The sequence below is a fragment of the Nipponia nippon genome, unplaced genomic scaffold (assembly GCF_047370975.1).
Source record: "Nipponia nippon isolate SJK-2023a ecotype South Korea unplaced genomic scaffold, ASM4737097v1 scaffold_6, whole genome shotgun sequence".
Classification (NCBI taxonomy): Eukaryota; Metazoa; Chordata; class Aves; order Pelecaniformes; family Threskiornithidae; genus Nipponia; species Nipponia nippon.
In genome coordinates this window covers 65,140,532-65,156,632 of record NW_028262380.1, presented here as the reverse complement: position 1 = coordinate 65,156,632, position 16,101 = coordinate 65,140,532, and the positions used below count along the sequence as shown (strand labels likewise).

At 50.7% G+C, this 16,101-nt stretch overlaps 1 protein-coding gene across 2 annotated transcripts; it reads left to right on the top strand.

Moving 5' to 3' along the window:
* Positions 1-220: 220 nt before the first annotated feature.
* Positions 221-15,130, top strand: HPSE (heparanase). Of its 2 annotated transcripts, none has more exons than XM_087737566.1 (12): positions 221-448; positions 2,258-2,403; positions 3,785-3,910; positions 4,300-4,473; positions 4,936-5,107; positions 5,736-5,783; positions 7,823-7,916; positions 8,543-8,649; positions 9,601-9,715; positions 11,426-11,544; positions 11,699-11,845; positions 14,706-15,130. In XM_087737566.1, the coding sequence occupies exons 1-12, from the start codon at positions 258-260 to the stop codon at positions 14,713-14,715; spliced, it is 1,449 nt and encodes a 482-aa protein (XP_087593692.1). In that variant the 5' UTR covers positions 221-257; the 3' UTR covers positions 14,716-15,130. The 2 variants fall into 2 exon arrangements, with proteins under 2 accessions (XP_087593692.1, XP_087593693.1); XM_087737567.1 differs by lacking the exon at positions 14,706-15,130 and adding an exon at positions 12,560-14,555 and having other exon boundaries at positions 240-448.
* Positions 15,131-16,101: the final 971 nt, after the last annotated feature.

Genomic DNA, 16,101 nt, shown 5'->3' with positions numbered 1-16,101 from the left:
TAACCCAGGGCTTCAGGTGCCTTAGCGTTGATTTGAGGCACCGGAGAGGGGCGAGGCTGGCAGAGCACAGGGGTGCACTTCGAGGATGCTGTTGCAGCCCCAAGCCCCTTTCAGAGGGTAAGGAGGGTCTCGGCGCTGGCTGCTCACGACACCCCCGTCCTTCCCGGCGGGGAGCGGAGGGCTGCGCCCCCGGGCCGGGCCGGGCCCGCCCTCCGCCGGGGTGGAGCCGCCGCCGGCGCCGCGGGCCGGGAGCGGGGATGCTGCTGCTGCCGCCGCTGCTGCTGCTGCCGCTGCTGCTGCTGCTGCCGCTGCCGGCGGCGGGGCGGCCGGCGGCGGTGCTGCGGCTGGAGCTGCGGGGCAGCCCCCGCGGGGAGGTGAGCCCCGCTTTCCTCTCCCTCACCCTGGACGCCAGCCTGGCCCGGGACCCGCGCTATGTCGCCTTGCTCAGGTGAGTCCCCTGCCTCCCGCTTTGGGCAAAGGAATGAAGGGGAGGGAGGGGGTCCCCGGCAGGCAGAGAGAGGTCGGCAGCCGCGGGGAGGGGAGCCGGCACAGGCGCTGCTGCCCGGGGTGCCCCGGAGGGCAGGGCAGGGGAGCGAGCTGGGGGGGAGGCGGGGAACCCCTCCCTGGAGGCTGCTGCATCCCCGCTGCTCCGGGATTCGCCACTTTCATCCTCCCGGGGAAGCACGGCGGCACCTGCCCTGGGGCGAGCCGCGCCGTTCCGCTTGCGCCCGGGGAGCGAGCGGCGGGGCCGGGGCCGGGGCCGGGGCCGGAGCTGGGGCCGGGGCCGGAGCTGGGGCCGGGGCCGGAGCTGGGGCCGGGGCCGGGGCTGGAGCCGGGGCCGGGGCTGGAGCCGGGGCCGGGGCTGGAGCCGGGGCCGGGGCTGGAGCTGGGGCTGGGGCGGCGCGGGTGGTGCTCGCTGGGAGCAGCGCGGGGGCGAACGCGGGAGGGGAGCTGCTTTGCGAGCAGAAAAAAAAGGAGAAGGAAACTGCGGAGCAGAGGGGCTGCGTGTGGCGGGGCTGGGGGCTGCTGCCCTGCCGCTCCGCGAGGTCAAAGCCATCCGAGTCCTCGGGCAGCTCTGCAGAAGTTTGCCCGGGCACTGTCAACATAAAGTCAAATAAATGCTGAGGAAGGTCTGTCACTGTCAAAGCTGAAACGAGAGATCCTAGAAATGAAGCCTTTCTTCCCCCTTGGGTAACACTGAACAACTCTGGACTGCTGAGTGATGGTGTTCCCTGCCTCTTCTTTTGGCTCTGACCTCTCTCTTGCCTTTTCTTCCCTGCTTTTGCTCTATTGTTTTGTACTTTATTCCTTTTGATTCTACCTTTTTTGGAAACTCTCTTACTTCTGATCCTATTTTTCAGCCCCACGGTATTTCTCCAGTCCTGATTTCCCTCCTTCCCACCACTTTCATCTTTTCCTCCTCACCAGGGTGGGGAGAAAGGTGACACCAGCTTTATTGGAAAGCGCTGAGGTCTCCAACCTCCCACCCCAACTGCACACCTTGGGGTTCAGGCCGGGGCCGGCCCCGCTGCCAGGAGGAGCGGGAAGTACTTGGTGGCCTCTAATCTGCTTGTGTGTCACCACCGAGCAGATAGTGCTTGCGCACCCGGCGTCCCCCAATGCCTCGCGGTTTCCCCCGGCGAAGGCCGGCTGTCGGTGCTGCACATCCTGTGCGGGGTGTACGTAAGTTGTGGAGGCAGAGCTTACGTTATTTTATAAACCTGCTTCATCAAAGCTAACGCTTGTCCCAGCGTGGACTCTTAATCTCTTTTGGACACAGAAGCGATTGCTTTGGCTGTCGTTGATGGAAATTGGGACTGATGGTGTAAAGTCAGTTTTAGTTCCGCCTTCTCATGGGACTTGTATGTTAGTTTTGTATAAACAAAGCCAAAAAATCTAGGGGAGAAGGATGCTTAGGACAAAAAAAATACCTGTTTTGAAGTATTGCCTTACTTTGCCTCCAGGATTTGACTCCCTGTCCATGAGCATGTTCCCTGGGGAGGGAGCATGTTCTCCCCCTCGCTGCCCCGCCGATGCTCTCCCAGCCCACTCGGCCAGCAGCGTCTCTGTTGCAGAGCGCAGAGGGCTGGGGCGCAGGCCCAGAGAAGGGTCAGGATTGCCCTGAGGCTACTGGGTAGCTGCAGGTCACCTCCTGCAGAGCATCCCTCTGAGCACGTGCCATGGTCTGCCTCTACGCAGAAGCCATAGTCTGCATGAATACAGTGTTTCTTCTGTTTCTCGATGCCTCTTCCTTCAGCAATCCCAAACTGCGTGCCCTGGCCACGGCCCTGTCCCCAGGCTTCCTGCGGTTCGGCGGCACTGAGACAGATTTTCTCATCTTTGATCCCAACAAGGATTCAACTTCAGAAGAAAAAATCCTCTGGGAACTTCAGGCCCACCAAGGTAAAACGGGCATCAATGTGGTAGACTTGAAACCAACCTGGGTTTGGGGAGTGGCTTTGATGCAGGCTGGGGATGCCACAAGGGCATGGAGGCAGCACTGGGGGTCCTCCACAGGGTCAGCATTGCTCTCCTCCATGGAGAGGAGATCCGTGGACCTTCAGCACGGTCTGTGGGAGGAGCTGTGCCAGCCGTGGGAGAGAGCGAGGAAGAGCGCAGGGGACCTCATGTGCACCCCAGCGTCTGCTAGGACTCTCCCTTTGCCACCCCGGGCTCCCCGCAGCAGCCTTGGGAGCCCCCCCGCCCCCGGGAGGCAGTCAAGGTCAGCTCAAAAGTTGTGGTTTCATTATGAAAATTAAGTAACAGATGGAAGAAATAACCTGATGAGAACAGAGCGTCCGTCTTCTCTATCTTGGCCAAAGCCAGAGCTTTGGGGGCGCAGCCTTGCCCTCCTGTCAGTTTGATAGGGCAAGTGCAAACCCCCTGGACCACTGCCAGCTGCTTGAGCCTGGTCCTGGTGCGCGAGGTTTCCCACTGCATTAAAGTCCATTTCCTCTTTAAACTTAGCAAAAGCACATAAACCCTTCTAGAGGTGTTTCAGATGAAAACATTCCTGCCTGTTCCTGTGGTAGATAGCACAACAGCGCAATCGTACGTCACTGTACAACAAGTGATGCTCGGTTTTGAAGTCCAGTGGCACTTTTACCCCTGTACCGCTTTGCGGCCGCCTCCTCTCTGGGTAAATGTGACTCCGGCTCGTGCCATCCTCTCTGGTTATGGCTTGTTCCTGGTTTGCATGCCAAGAAAGAACACGAGCTTGGAAGAAAAAGCGTCTTATGACTCCTGCCAGCGTTGCCGTTGGAGCCGCGCAGGGCAGTCGGCGCTTCCCCCTCCACAAGACGGGCAGCGCAGGAAGCGTTGCCCTGTATCTGCCCACAGCAAGGCCAGCCGTGCACCCCGCCACACCGCTGCACGCTGGGGTGGCTTATCTGCTCTCCGGGCACCGCAGCCCACGCTTTGTCAGCTTGCTGGAATGAGGGTTTCCGGATGGTGCGCCAGCTAAAATAGTTTATTGGGGGGTGACTGCCATGATACCAGCCTCCAGAAGCACAGCTCAGTCTTCCCCCACTCCCCCATCTCCATCACCTTAAACTGGGAAATGTACATTGTATATATAATACGTATTTATGCATCAAGCCAGCCCTCTTTTTACTATGTGGTTAACGTTGTGAAAGTAGGGGTGCATTTCGTAGAGGTGCACAACTGGCTCTCAGCCTAGCACCAAGCAGTCGTGCTTCCTCCTGGGGGACACAGCCCTTTGCGTACTGGACCCTGGCCGTGAGGATGAGGACTTAATTGCTACCATCCTTCTTCTGCCCTACAGAGGCTTGTGGCTCAAGGCCTGCGTTTGCTGCTGTTGAGAACCTACTGCTGGCCCAGTGGCCCAGTCAGGAGAAGCTGATTCTTGCAGAGCATAACTGGAAAAAGCACAAAAACACCACCATTACAAGTAAGACTTCAATGGATTTTTCTGCTAGGGTTTATAACCAGGGGCCTGCAAATCTCTGCCCTGTGGTAAAAGGCTCGTAGGCTGTTAGGAGCTGAAACCACTGAAAAGGAATATTTTTCTAAGTGGGTGAAATGGTTCTAAGAAATCTTTTTCTACTGTCTGCCACCTCGTATTTAATAATATTCAGTTGCTGCAGGGGTGGGGAGGATCTCGGCGCCTTGCAGGATGGTGTGTAGTAAGGTCTGGGCTCTTTTGTCCGTCTGGGAGAGCTTGGCACATCTGCAGCACCAGGCTAAATAAATACGGGCAGTAAAGATTGTTGCTTGGCTGGAGCTCAACTAGCACGCTGTAACCTTGAGATAAACATCCCCCCTTTCTCCACCGTGCAGGAAATACGCTGGATATTCTCTACAGCTTTGCAAACTGCTCAGGGTTTCACCTGATCTTTGGGCTCAACGCCTTGCTGCGGAAAGATGGCTTGCAGTGGGACAGCTCGAACGCCCGGGCGCTGCTGGACTACTGCGCCTCGCAGAGGTACAACATCTCCTGGGAGCTCGGGAATGGTAAGTGCAAAGCCTGCTTGTGAACCAGGCCAGCGGTCACCTGGAAAGGTACCACCACAGGGTATGGGCTGGTAATTTTGGATGGTTTGGATGACGGCCCATAAAGGCAAGGTGATGTTTTCTTGGGAAACATTAAGGTCTTAATTTGCAAGGAGGGATTTCACAGAAGGCCCAACGAATGAGCAAATTGAGATGATTTTGCTGCTCCTGCCAAGGCTCTGAGATGAGGTAAGCGATGCCCCGTGAGGTGCAGGGTGTCGCCTATGGCGACTGGCTGGGACAGAGTGCTGGAGAGCGTCACCCGGGCTTTCGGCTTCATGCTCATCGCCTTCAAATACCTCAGCCATGCCGTGCCAGATCACGAGAAGCCATAGGGGACTGGAACTCCCCACATGGAAAGAGCTGCCCTATTTTGTGCCCCGAAACTAGAGCGGGATGCTGATGTGCACATGTCTTCCCCAGAGCCCAATAGCTTCAGGAAGAAATCTGGCATCTACATCGACGGCTTCCAGCTGGGGCAAGATTTTATTCGCTTACGCCAACTTCTGAGTGACTATACCCTCTACCGGCACGCGATGCTCTGTGGTCCTGATGTCGGGCAGCCCCGAAAGCACACACAGAGACTGCTGAGGAGGTAAGGGGGGGGCGGTGGGGCCCTGGCAGCACCCCGGGGTGGGCAGGTGTGGACAGCAGTGGCTCGTCTGCACCCAGATGCTGGGGGCATGAGGAGGCATCTGGGCAGGGTTTTAAGGATTTTCTGCTCCAAATCAATAGTAAGGATGTGCAAATGGATACATCCAGTCTATTTGAGAATAAATTTCCTGCATTTTTCCTTAAATTAGAAACATGGAATTTTTTTTTCCTTGACTGGGGATGACTGAAATCTTACCTGCATGCATGAGCTCAAGGCTTAAATACTCAGCCAGCTGAAACTAAGACGCTAGCAGTACTTCAGCGATCTGCACATCTTTCAATTGAGCGCTGGCTCTAGTGCTGCGTCAACAAGGGCTTTTCACCCTAGAAATCTCCGTGTGTTACACAAGCATTAATTCATCCTCCCAGCAACCTGCTGAGGCAGCCGGGCTGCCCAAAGCCTGTTTAAAAGCCATTGCAAGTGTGGCCCCAAAGCAGTTCACCATCACTACCAGCAGCTGGGGGGGGAGAAGGGAGGGCTGTGCGTGGCAGCACGCTCGTGGGGGGCCGCGACCCATCACCGTTACCCGCTAACCCCCCGCTCTCCCCTGCGTCCCCTCTGGTTGCAGCTTCCTGAAATCGGGAGGGAAGGTGATCGACTCTGTCACGTGGCACCAGTAAGTACCGCTCGGATACCGTCATTCCTCTGCTTATCACCTGTTTTCTTTATAAAATGGCAATTTGAACATCTCAGCAGGAAGGAGGGGGTGAAATAGCCCTTTCAGCCGCTCCTTGGGTGCCTCTCTGCAAGCTCCCTTGCTCAGAATAAGAGATGAATTGAGGGAGCGCTTTACAGAAATGCAGGAGGTCTCCAAAGAGGCTACTTGGTGCAGAGACCCAAAAGCAGTAGAGGGGGTTTGTAACGTAGCACAGGAGCAGGGAATGCAATGTGTGCAAGACGGTCATTTTTCTTGCTAAATATGTGCACTGAGAAAAACAGAAGTGGGACGTGGAGAAAAAGATGGCACAGCAGCTTTATTTCTTAGAACAGCGTGAGGGGGTAAGTCACGGCTCTCCCCCACACGAGGAACGTTTCTGCAGCAGCTGAGCCTTTTTGCACATGCCGTGTTTCAACATGTACCAAAAGCTGGTGAGATCTGAGCAGCTGTCGCAGTTGTCTCGAAGCTCCAACTTGCCAGCCCTTGCAAATAAAATGCACTTTCCCATGGGAAGAAGGGGGTGTCGTATGAAAGGAAAAGAAGGTAGCTCAGACTTACGCGTCAGAGATGCCTCTGCTGAACTTCTGCAAGAGCAGAAGGTTTTTAACATAAGGTTTTAAACAACCCGTGGGTGGCTGGGCTTTGAAACGGAGTCAGTACCCCTGACATCGGTGCTCTCCTTGGAATTAGAAAGGCTGAATCTGCTTGAGTGAATGCTTTGTTCCCTAAAAGCAAATTCATGGAGTCACTGATGACCCTGCTGGCAAATACACCCAACTCCTAAAAAATGCAGCAGAAGCCTTGTTAGCTGGTGCATTACATGCTGCCTTTTTAATCTGCTTATGTGTCTGATATAAACGAAAAGCCCTGCAGGTCTGGCTGGCCCTTAACCCGTAGCAAAGTGCTAGCAGCTTCTTCTGCTCCCTTAAGTTTGCTCTCCAAGTCAGTGTGGGCTGTGTGTGGGTGACGCCTTCGGCTCCCACCCGCAGTGCAAACAGCACCAGCACAGTCCCAGCCCTTTGCTCTTGTGCCATGGCTTAGAGATGCAGTTTTGAAGTGCTCAGGCAGGCAGTGGTGTAAGCTGGCCCCAGGGCACCTGCCATGAACTCCACATGTTTGAAAGCAATTTCCATGTGAAGGTGGTTTTCTTTCGAGAGTCGGACACAGCACGGTGACACGCAGCAGTCAGGTAACAGTAGGGAAAGATGCACATGCTTATATTATATATAAGTATACATATATGACTTATCTATGTATTTTGAGCTGCTAGCAAGGCATAAACGTGTCCTCTCCCCTTCCTGGGCTGGTCTTGCTCTGTGGCTGCCTTTGCTTTAAATGGGCATGCATTATTTTCTTTACTAATTTAGGATTATTGGGTTTTAGCTTCCTCTTGTGGCTGGAAGACTTCAGCTACTTCTGGTAGGACTGAGTGATAGCGTGATGAAATGCAAAAACCACAGGGATCCTAATTTCCCGTTCTTTATTCAGACAAACCAGATGTAAAAGCTCCTCTGCTCATGGTGGAGGGCAGCCTTCATCCCGTAGGGATCCTGTTGCCCTCCAGATGGCCAAAATACTTCAACAGAGGGACAGAAGCTGGGATCTGATATTTTTAATATATAACTTGATACAGTAAAGCAAGTAATCACATAGGAGTGTCAGACTCCTCAGCAAGAGATTTACAGAAGCTGGCTCTTACTCAGTGATGTTTTCCTTGTTCTAAATGAGTAGATGCAAAAAAACCCTACTGCTTCTGTGGCTCAAAATTTCTGTGATATCCTGCCTCCATTGGGGTAATTATACCTGATAGTCCCTTAAATGCAAACAACATACCTATGTATTTGGAAAACAAAACAAAAAAAAGAACCAGATGGAAAAATAGTCCTGTTGATAAATGTATCGAGTAACTGAGTACTTCTGGTGGTGGTTTGTACCAGTGGTGGTATTTTTCCTTAATTTTGGCTATGTTTTGTTTTGGTTTTTTTTCCCATTTCCAGTTACTACGTGAACGGACGTAGTGCAACGAGGGAGGATTTCTTGAGCCCTGAAGTGCTGGATAGCTTTGCCACAGCTGTACACGAAGTCCTGGAGGTGCTTTGTCCTGTTCAGTCATTCCCATGTTCAATTTCCAGAGGATTAGCAGAAAATCCAGAATAAAGTACAATTCGTCACGAGCGATAAACAGGGATCCTCAAAGCTTGGGTGCTGCTGTCATCATAAATTTAAAAAAAAAAAAATTAACAATACAAATAATAAATGAGCTCCAATAGTTTGCCACGCAGCAAGCATAGCGCCAGATACATCACAAACCTACAACGTTCTCATTTGTCAACGTAGTCATTATTCAGGGATGTAATTTATGGACATACCCCCCTGCCCTGGCCCCGATTTCTTTGTATTTTGAGATCCTGAGAACAATATAACTTAGAATATACCACTACTCAGCATGAGAAGTCTTACAGGACCTGGCTTTTAGTGATGTTTGCCTCATTCTACATGCGTAGATGTGAATTTTTGGAGAGGGGGAAAGTAAATCTGCTCTCGTCCTTTTGATCAAAATTTCTGTGACATCCTGCCTCAACTGGCGTTATCCCTTAAATGCAAACGTTGTACGTAGGCGTTTGGCTAAAGCACAAAATTTTGATTGCCCGTTATTTCAGTAGCCAAAAAACTTAACCGTTGTCTCTTTCTCTTCTTCCCTATGCCACACCGGCCAGATTGTTGGTGGGACTGTGCCCAACAAGAAGGTCTGGCTAGGAGAGACGAGCTCTGCTTACGGAGGGGGAGCTCCCAGGCTGTCCAACACTTATGTTGCTGGCTTTATGTGAGTACCATGTCACGGGTGTGGGGAAATTACACATTTTACCACCTGAAGGGGGTTGCGTACATGCCCTGCGGGAGGAAGCCCCCCTTGGGCTTCCTGGGGGGCACAGGCAATGGGGGGCGTTGAGGATCGTAACCCTCCCACCGCTCCCTGTGTGCTTCCCCCGTGCCTGAAGTTCAGTGTAGCCCCAGGTAATAGCAGATTCCTATGGGAAATGGAGGATGAAAAGTCTGAGAAAGTTGTATTTCTGCTCTCGAACCTGCAATGCTAACTCTGTCCTTTTATGAGGACAGAGAGTCATTCACAAGATGGGTATCCTTTTCTGATGTCATCCTTCAACCCCTGTGAAATAACTAACCAAAGGGAAATTCAGTCATGAAAATAATTTTCTCCAAGGACTTCAGTTGTAGCATTTTGTTCAAATAAAAGAATTCAGACTTTTCTTAGCACTTTGATCAGTTTGTAGATTCAGGGAGATAAAATTGCATGGGAATGTGCAGTTCACACTTTTAAAATTAACCAAAACCATGGTTGCAATGTATTTTTTTCCCTCCTATAAGGCATGATAATCTTTTCATCAGGGCCTGGTGGGTCAGCAAGTGAAAGCCTGGTAATGGCAGGCAACCTTGTCGTTGGTGTGATGATTTCTCTCAGCCTTCAGGCCCTTGGCCGGTTCAGGAGCATCCGCTGCCACTCCTAGTTTCCACCACCTGCAAACAGGGGAGTGGAGCAACTGTACCCACCAACTTGGACCTCCAGAGGTGGTCTGAAATTATTTTTTAAGGTAATCAATGCAAGACTTGAATTGAAATTAGTTGTGTGATTCTAAGGAAGTCAGCATCATGCCCTAATTTTTGCTTTCCTACTTCCCAAGCTGGTTGGAGAGGGGCAACGGTGTACAGTTGAGGTCAGCAATCTCATCTGCATGTTTTTTGCCTAATTTTTTGGCAGGTGGTTGGACAAACTCGGGCTTTCAGCCAGGCAGGGCATTGATGTGGTGATGAGACAGGTTTTCTTCGGGGCAGGGACCTATCACTTGGTGGATGCCAACTTTGAGCCTTTGCCGGTATGTATGCGACCCTGCTAACGCCATCTGAATGCTGCATGTATTTCCTCACAGGCAACACTGGATGGGGAGATAAAAGTCAGCTATTTTAACAACGCAAGATAGCAACAGATTTTGTAGGATAGCCGCAGTTATCCTTGCACCTAAAGTTAGCTTGTGTTTCATTATGGGTTGATGCGTTATATAGAGAGATACAAGATATTTACTGCAACTGCAGGGACGGAGCTAGTCTTCAGCGCAGCAGAGACTGATTTCTGGGACATGATGCTCTGATTTGGATGCAGACACTTCTGGAGTTCACAAGGCTTTCCTGGATGGACTGTTTTGGTTTGAGTACTTCTCAGCTGAGTGATGAGTAGCTTTTAAACAGAAGTGATACCAGGTATTATAATAAACTCTATCCCAAGTGAAAACCAAACCAACATGAAGTCAAGACTCAAGCGTTTATTAGGTCATGAGCATATTTAGCCTTCAGTAGTGGCTGAAGGATAATTAAATGAAAACGTGCATTTAGTATCATTGGATTTATGAGGAAACAACATCCTGCTGTGATGAAACATCACTATTTGAGCTATACGTTGTTCTTGCATGTACAGCATGTTTCTTTGTGCTAGTAGCACTTACCTCAGGGTGAGAGGATAACGTCTTTCTTTTTAGCTTTCCTCTCATTTTTCTGCTTCCAAGTTGTGATTTTCACAGGCTCATAGAGACCATCTGAGAGGAAACCCAGCATACGGGGTTTTTCTGTCTTGCCTGTTCAGCTGGTCCCTATGCCAAGGACTGCGTTGTCAGGCTTGTTGCTTTGGGCTTTTTATTCCCTTGTTGAAAATAGATTTAATTTGGCCCGAAAGGATATGATTGTTCCTCACCTACAGGCAGTACAGATGCTAATCAAGCAAATAATGCTTTAGAGCCAGGGAAATCCAAACCCAAGTCCATCAGTTTTAGTTAGCACGGAAATGAAGAAGCACAGCAGTGTCAGAAGGCTGCACCTCCTTGCAGAGGGGCTGAGCGTGCAGGCCAGTAGGAAAAGTCACTTCCCCAGGCTCGAGGTGAGTCAGGAGAGAAACACAACAGTTTTCTTTCTAGGAAAACCTCAAAGACAGACAGACTGACAGATGAGCTCTTTGAAACCTGCCAGCTGGAGTACATCCTCCCTGGGGCTGCGCTTAAAGAAGCGATGCTGCAAAATGCAGCCTGCCTGTGGCCTCCTAGTCCCAAAACGTATCTGCGCAGACCCTGAGATTAATCCTGAGACCTGTTCAAAAGCACGATGTTAGTGAAAGGCATCAAAGTTGTTGGGGGTCTTCTTCCCCAGCGTTGGGCCTGTGGATTGGGCACGGGCTCTCCTGCAGGAAGGGCAGCTCAATCCCAGAGGGTTCAGTCCTGAGGTGCTCTGTACCCTGCAGAAGGGTGTCTCCAAAATGCAAAGTCTCTCCCCCACAGAAATAGCTCCGAGATTTGCATATGAAGGGGAAAATGACTCTAAGATACCTTGTAAACACAGCTGCTCTGCAGCTTGAAGGCAGGGTTTTCTCTTTAGCTATGCTGTTTGGGGGAATTTAAACAAATATGGTGAAAAACTTGGTAAAGCAAAAAGTTATGGAGGAAAAAACCCTGAAATTACCAGCAAAATGAATGTTACGTTAAGCACCGTGTGGAGTTCCTGGCATGTACACAAGTGCTCACGTGTGTTTTTGTGCCTCCCAGGACTACTGGCTCTCGCTGCTCTACAAGAAGCTGGTGGGTACCAAGGTGCTGCAGGTCGGCCTGGTGGGAGCCGACAAGAGGAAGCTCCGCGTCTACCTCCACTGCACGAACGCCCTCCAGTAAGCTTCCAGAAAGGGCAAAATATCCCAGAAACTGAGCCCACAGCCACCCCCAGGCCCACAAAACCAATTTGGGACAGCGCAAGGATGCGCATTATTTCTGTGAAATCTCTTTCTCTCCTGATCCCCACCATCATCTTCTCTTGCCTTGCAGCCCAAAGTACAGAGAAGGGGATGTGACGCTGTTTGCCTTAAACCTCTACAACGTTACCCAACATTTGCAGCTACCGAGTTACTTATCGAGCAAGCACGTGGATCAGTACCTCTTACTGCCGCATGGCAAAGAGAATATACTTTCCAGGTAAGCGTGCAATTCCTCCTGTCTCTGTAGAAAGGATTGTGAGCAGAGTTAGATGGCCTCTAGAACCTCACCTTGTTCAATTTGCAAGGGGGGCAGGGGAAGAGGTTACCATTCAGTCATCTGGGGTTTTTTCAGTAAGGTCTGACTTCTGTTAAATCAGGTCTCCTAAAATCAGGCTGCTGAAAGCTTGCTAAGGTACGAGGACACTTGTTTGACGTTAATCGGGAAGCTTTTTCCTAGCAGGCTTCAGGGCTCTGGACCAGCTGCTAAAGCCCTTTTTCTTTTGCACAAGCACAGGTATATCGCTTTCCCAAGTGCTGGCTCCTGTTTTACAGCAACATGTTTAGGCTTTGTATGGTTTGTTTTGTTGTTGCTGCTAATGCACTGGCACAGGAGGGATCCGCTCTGCGGGCATAGAAGATAGCTTAATATTTGCAGGAGAGAAACGAATTAAAGTTTGCACTTTTCAAAGCCTACCCTGCTGTTAACCTCACTAGAAGCGTAAGAAACGTAGTTGTCAGCTTGTTTGTGCTATGACTCTAAAGGAGTCCTTACAGACGGAGTGCAGCAGATGCTCTGTGTGCGTGCACACATAAACCCTCTAGTTTAGTTCGGCTTTGGGCTGAGTTTATGTTTACACTCAGGTCCAGAGCTGTTTGTGCTTGATGGCAAACAGAGCACAGCTGCCCCAGCAGTCTCTCTGTCCCTCTCCAGGTCTATTGAGCTGAATGGCCGTGTGCTACGGATGGTGGATGACAAAACGCTGCCAGAGCTTATCGAAAAACCCCTTGGTCCCGGCAGCGTACTCGGCCTTCCAGCCTTCTCTTATGGCTTTTATGTTATCAAAAATGCCAAAGCTATTGCTTGCATTTAAATGGTTAATACATGCGTGCAGGATAAATGTAAGGCACTTGGCTAGTAGGGAAGTTTAATCCTAGAAATTCACGTTTCTACCATGAGATTTAATTCTGGCAAGGGATGCAAATTTGGTGGCACCGGTACGATCTGTGGGCTGGGGAAGGCATCAGGTCCCGACGGGTAATTTGTACGTGAAAGATGCTCGTTAAGCCCCTGGGAGAATTATCCAGGTAGAGCAAGCCGAGGCAGGGGCTGGTTTTGCTCTCAGTCCAGCCTGGGTTGCACGGGGCCCTTCTCCACGCCACGCACGGAGCTGCATCAGCTTCTCACGCTGCGGCTGGGGCTCTGTCAGCTGGGACCTGCAACCTCCCCTCTCTTTTCTGCAAGCACAGCTCTTAAAGCAGTTCCTTCAAAAGCTTGCAGTTCCTTCAAAAGCTTGCCTTCAGAAAGGATGAGCAGGGTTTTTATTTTAGCTGTACAGCTGTGATTTTGCCTGCATCATGTGGGGAAGCCTGAGGAGGGGTTGTGGTTGCTGTGGGCGTCTTGGGGTGGAAAGCACGGACGCACGAAGCAAACCGAGGTGGGGGTGCCTGCAGGGGAAAATGCCTTGCGGAGAAACGAGGTCCTTCATGGGATTTGGGGCAGCACCGCAGATTTTTCCCAAGCTAGGAGAGTTCAGTCACAAGATGGAGCTGTGGCCACGTGCTTTCCAAGGGCGAGTTATTTCTGCAGGGTGGTCTGCCTCTGCCCTCGCACACTTGGTCCCCAGGAGGAGAGGAGAGGAGCCCACCAGCGCGCCGGCAAACCCTCCGTGATCAGGGGGCTGCACGGCGAGGGCTCACGACTCCTCAGCCTTCACCACCCCGCAGGCGGTTTAGCTGGAAAGGATTTCCCTGAGCCTATCTGCAGGGGAAGCTCTGCTTTACGCTCCCTAACTCGCTCAGGTCTCTTCTGTTCTCGAGGAAACAGGAGAGTAAAGAGACTGAGCAAACCACCCACCCCTCGACCATCAGAGGGGCTTCAGTGGCCTTAGAGCACCCTGGGGACAAACCCGCCCGGCCAGGCTGACATCCCTCCCGCTGGGGAAACAGCCATTTTGGCCAGAAATCTGTGTCGGCGGTGGCTTTTCTCCCCCGCTGTGCCTCCCGACGCGCACCCTGCTGCCGTTCGGTGTGCCTCGGGCAGGCCGGCCGCAAAATGCCTCTGAGAATACCTGTGATCTCCCACACAGGTTTATTTGCATCTGCTTTTTTTGAAGATATATAACCCATGCCACTGTCAACGCCTTACGATATTATGAGCACAGCAGAGGAGAACACCACCACACCACTGTATTTCCCTTTTTAAGCTTTAAAAGGACGCTACCAGCTACATGGGGTTTCACCACAGGGCGGGGGGGAGGGGAAAATTTTTAACAAGAAGACTTTGAAAACAGATGTACTTTTGAAGCTGTGATGAAGAATTGCACAATAAAAAGGTTATATTGAAGTTCAGTCTGTCAAAGGAGCATTTGCACCCACAGCGCAGATGCATTCTGTGAGGGGTTATGCATCGGGGGGTAACATAGATCAGAAATGAGAATAAGGAAGGCTGTTTGTTTATATTGTCCAAGTTCAATACAAGAAGTAAAGAGCATAAAATGGAGTGGAAAGTCTTATATACAGTCAGCATCATGTTAATATATTATTATAATAATAATAATGTAAGTTATAACTAAGATATCAAAGTTATCCTTTGCCTGGTAGCTTCTTTTTAGAACTTTTCTAACAGTTTTGTTTATTCCAAAGCTTGTGACTTTTATACTTGAAGATTTTAATTAAAATGATTTATACCAGATTTTGGCAATCTTCCTGTTTTTTAAGACTCCTTTTTGGCATACTGATACTGCAAAACTCCCTATATTACTTTTGGTCATACATCATCGGCGCTTTGTATGATTCCCAACGAGAGCACCCAAGTAAATAAAAATGAAAGAAATCATATCCAGGTTGGTGTGTTTCAGCTGTAGTTGATGACCGGTTCAGAAGCCCTCCACCCCCCCATCTGACTCGGACACAATACACGGGCTGATGATCGACACGCAGGAACTACTAGGCCGGGTGTCCAATGTGCAAGTGACAGCTGTTGCTCTGGCTTCGCCTCCCAGCCACGGCTCCGTCTCCGAGCACACGGCCTGGTTCTTCACATGGCGGGGCGGCGAGAGATTTTTCAGCTCACGTAACCGCTTTCAACTTAAAAAGCTCTACACGCACCCAGGTGACTTCTCTTTACAAAGTGAGAGCTACCGTTAGCTTTGTACAAACAGGGCAGGAGGGAAAAGGAGCGTAGGAAACGAGATGCTGGATCCCAGCGCACCGAGAGAGGTACGGTCAGAACCAGAGGCGAACATCGCCCTCGCAGGACGCGTCTGCAGCAGCAGCGCCTGCCCCACGGGCACCTTATCGCAAGGCTTTTTTCCTTTGTGAACGTTGTAAACCTCGGGGTCTCGACCTTGAATGTTTCTCTCTCTTCCCCTCTCTGTACACGCGCTTATCTGAGACCAGGAACAATGGTTCTCTCTCACATGCGTTCCAATTTACTTTTACATTTTTGACTCTGGAGCTTGGATTACTCACCTTGGATTTACTGTAAATCAGTTTCTGGAAGGTGGAGTAAGTTGCATCATGAGACCTTTGTACAGGAGATCACTTAATGTATGTGAAAATAAGGAAACTGATAATCTTCTTAGAATCAGGGGCAATTTGACTGTCAACTCAGATTTGAGTCAAACGAGACAGTGGAGCCTTAATAGCTTTTGGTGATTTTTCAAAGTGTGAAATGTGTCATTCCCTAGATTTTTTTTTCAGTGAGGGGCCAGGCCACCTTAACAATGAATATAAATCTAGTGACGACAAGTTTGCTTTTCTGCTTTACTTTCATGAGCTCCTTAAAAATTGTCTGCGGACGGTCCAGGGTTCGCTCACCACATCACAGATAAAAAAAAAAATGCCCACAGTGCCTGCGCGGGAGCAGCCACCTGGTGAAAACTGGAGTACTGGAGTTTCTACGGACTCGGCTGCGGGCAGGCGTTGCCGAGACTCGCTCGCTGCCCTCCCAGGGTGCACTGTTCACACCTCGGGCACTGGTCGGTACCCGAATAAAGCCCACGATAACTGACCCTGTCACCGTGAGACAGAGCCAAGGTCACAAAGAAAAAATATTAGTTACGCTTCATTAGAGCTGAGCAACTGTTTCTTTCACGGTCCTCTGCAAATAGTTTTACTGCTGTGCAGTACTGCTCATTACAAAAGCGAATGGAAAAATGTGAAAGTCACTTCTCCATCACTCTGGTTTTTTACTTCCAAAAAGTTGTCAACGTTTTGGGAAATTGAAGTTCAAAATGGTTTCCCTTGGTTTTT

Coding starts and splice junctions, on each gene's coding strand:
- HPSE (XM_087737567.1), top strand. CDS start 258: ATGCTGCTGCTGCCGCCGCTGCTGCTGCTGCCGCTGCTGCTGCTGCTG. Junction 2,404..3,784: donor GGAACTTCAGGCCCACCAAG/GTAAAACGGGCA, acceptor TCTGCCCTACAG/AGGCTTGTGGCTCAAGGCCT. Junction 11,846..12,559: donor AAAGAGAATATACTTTCCAG/GTAAGCGTGCAA, acceptor GTCCCTCTCCAG/GTCTATTGAGCTGAATGGCC.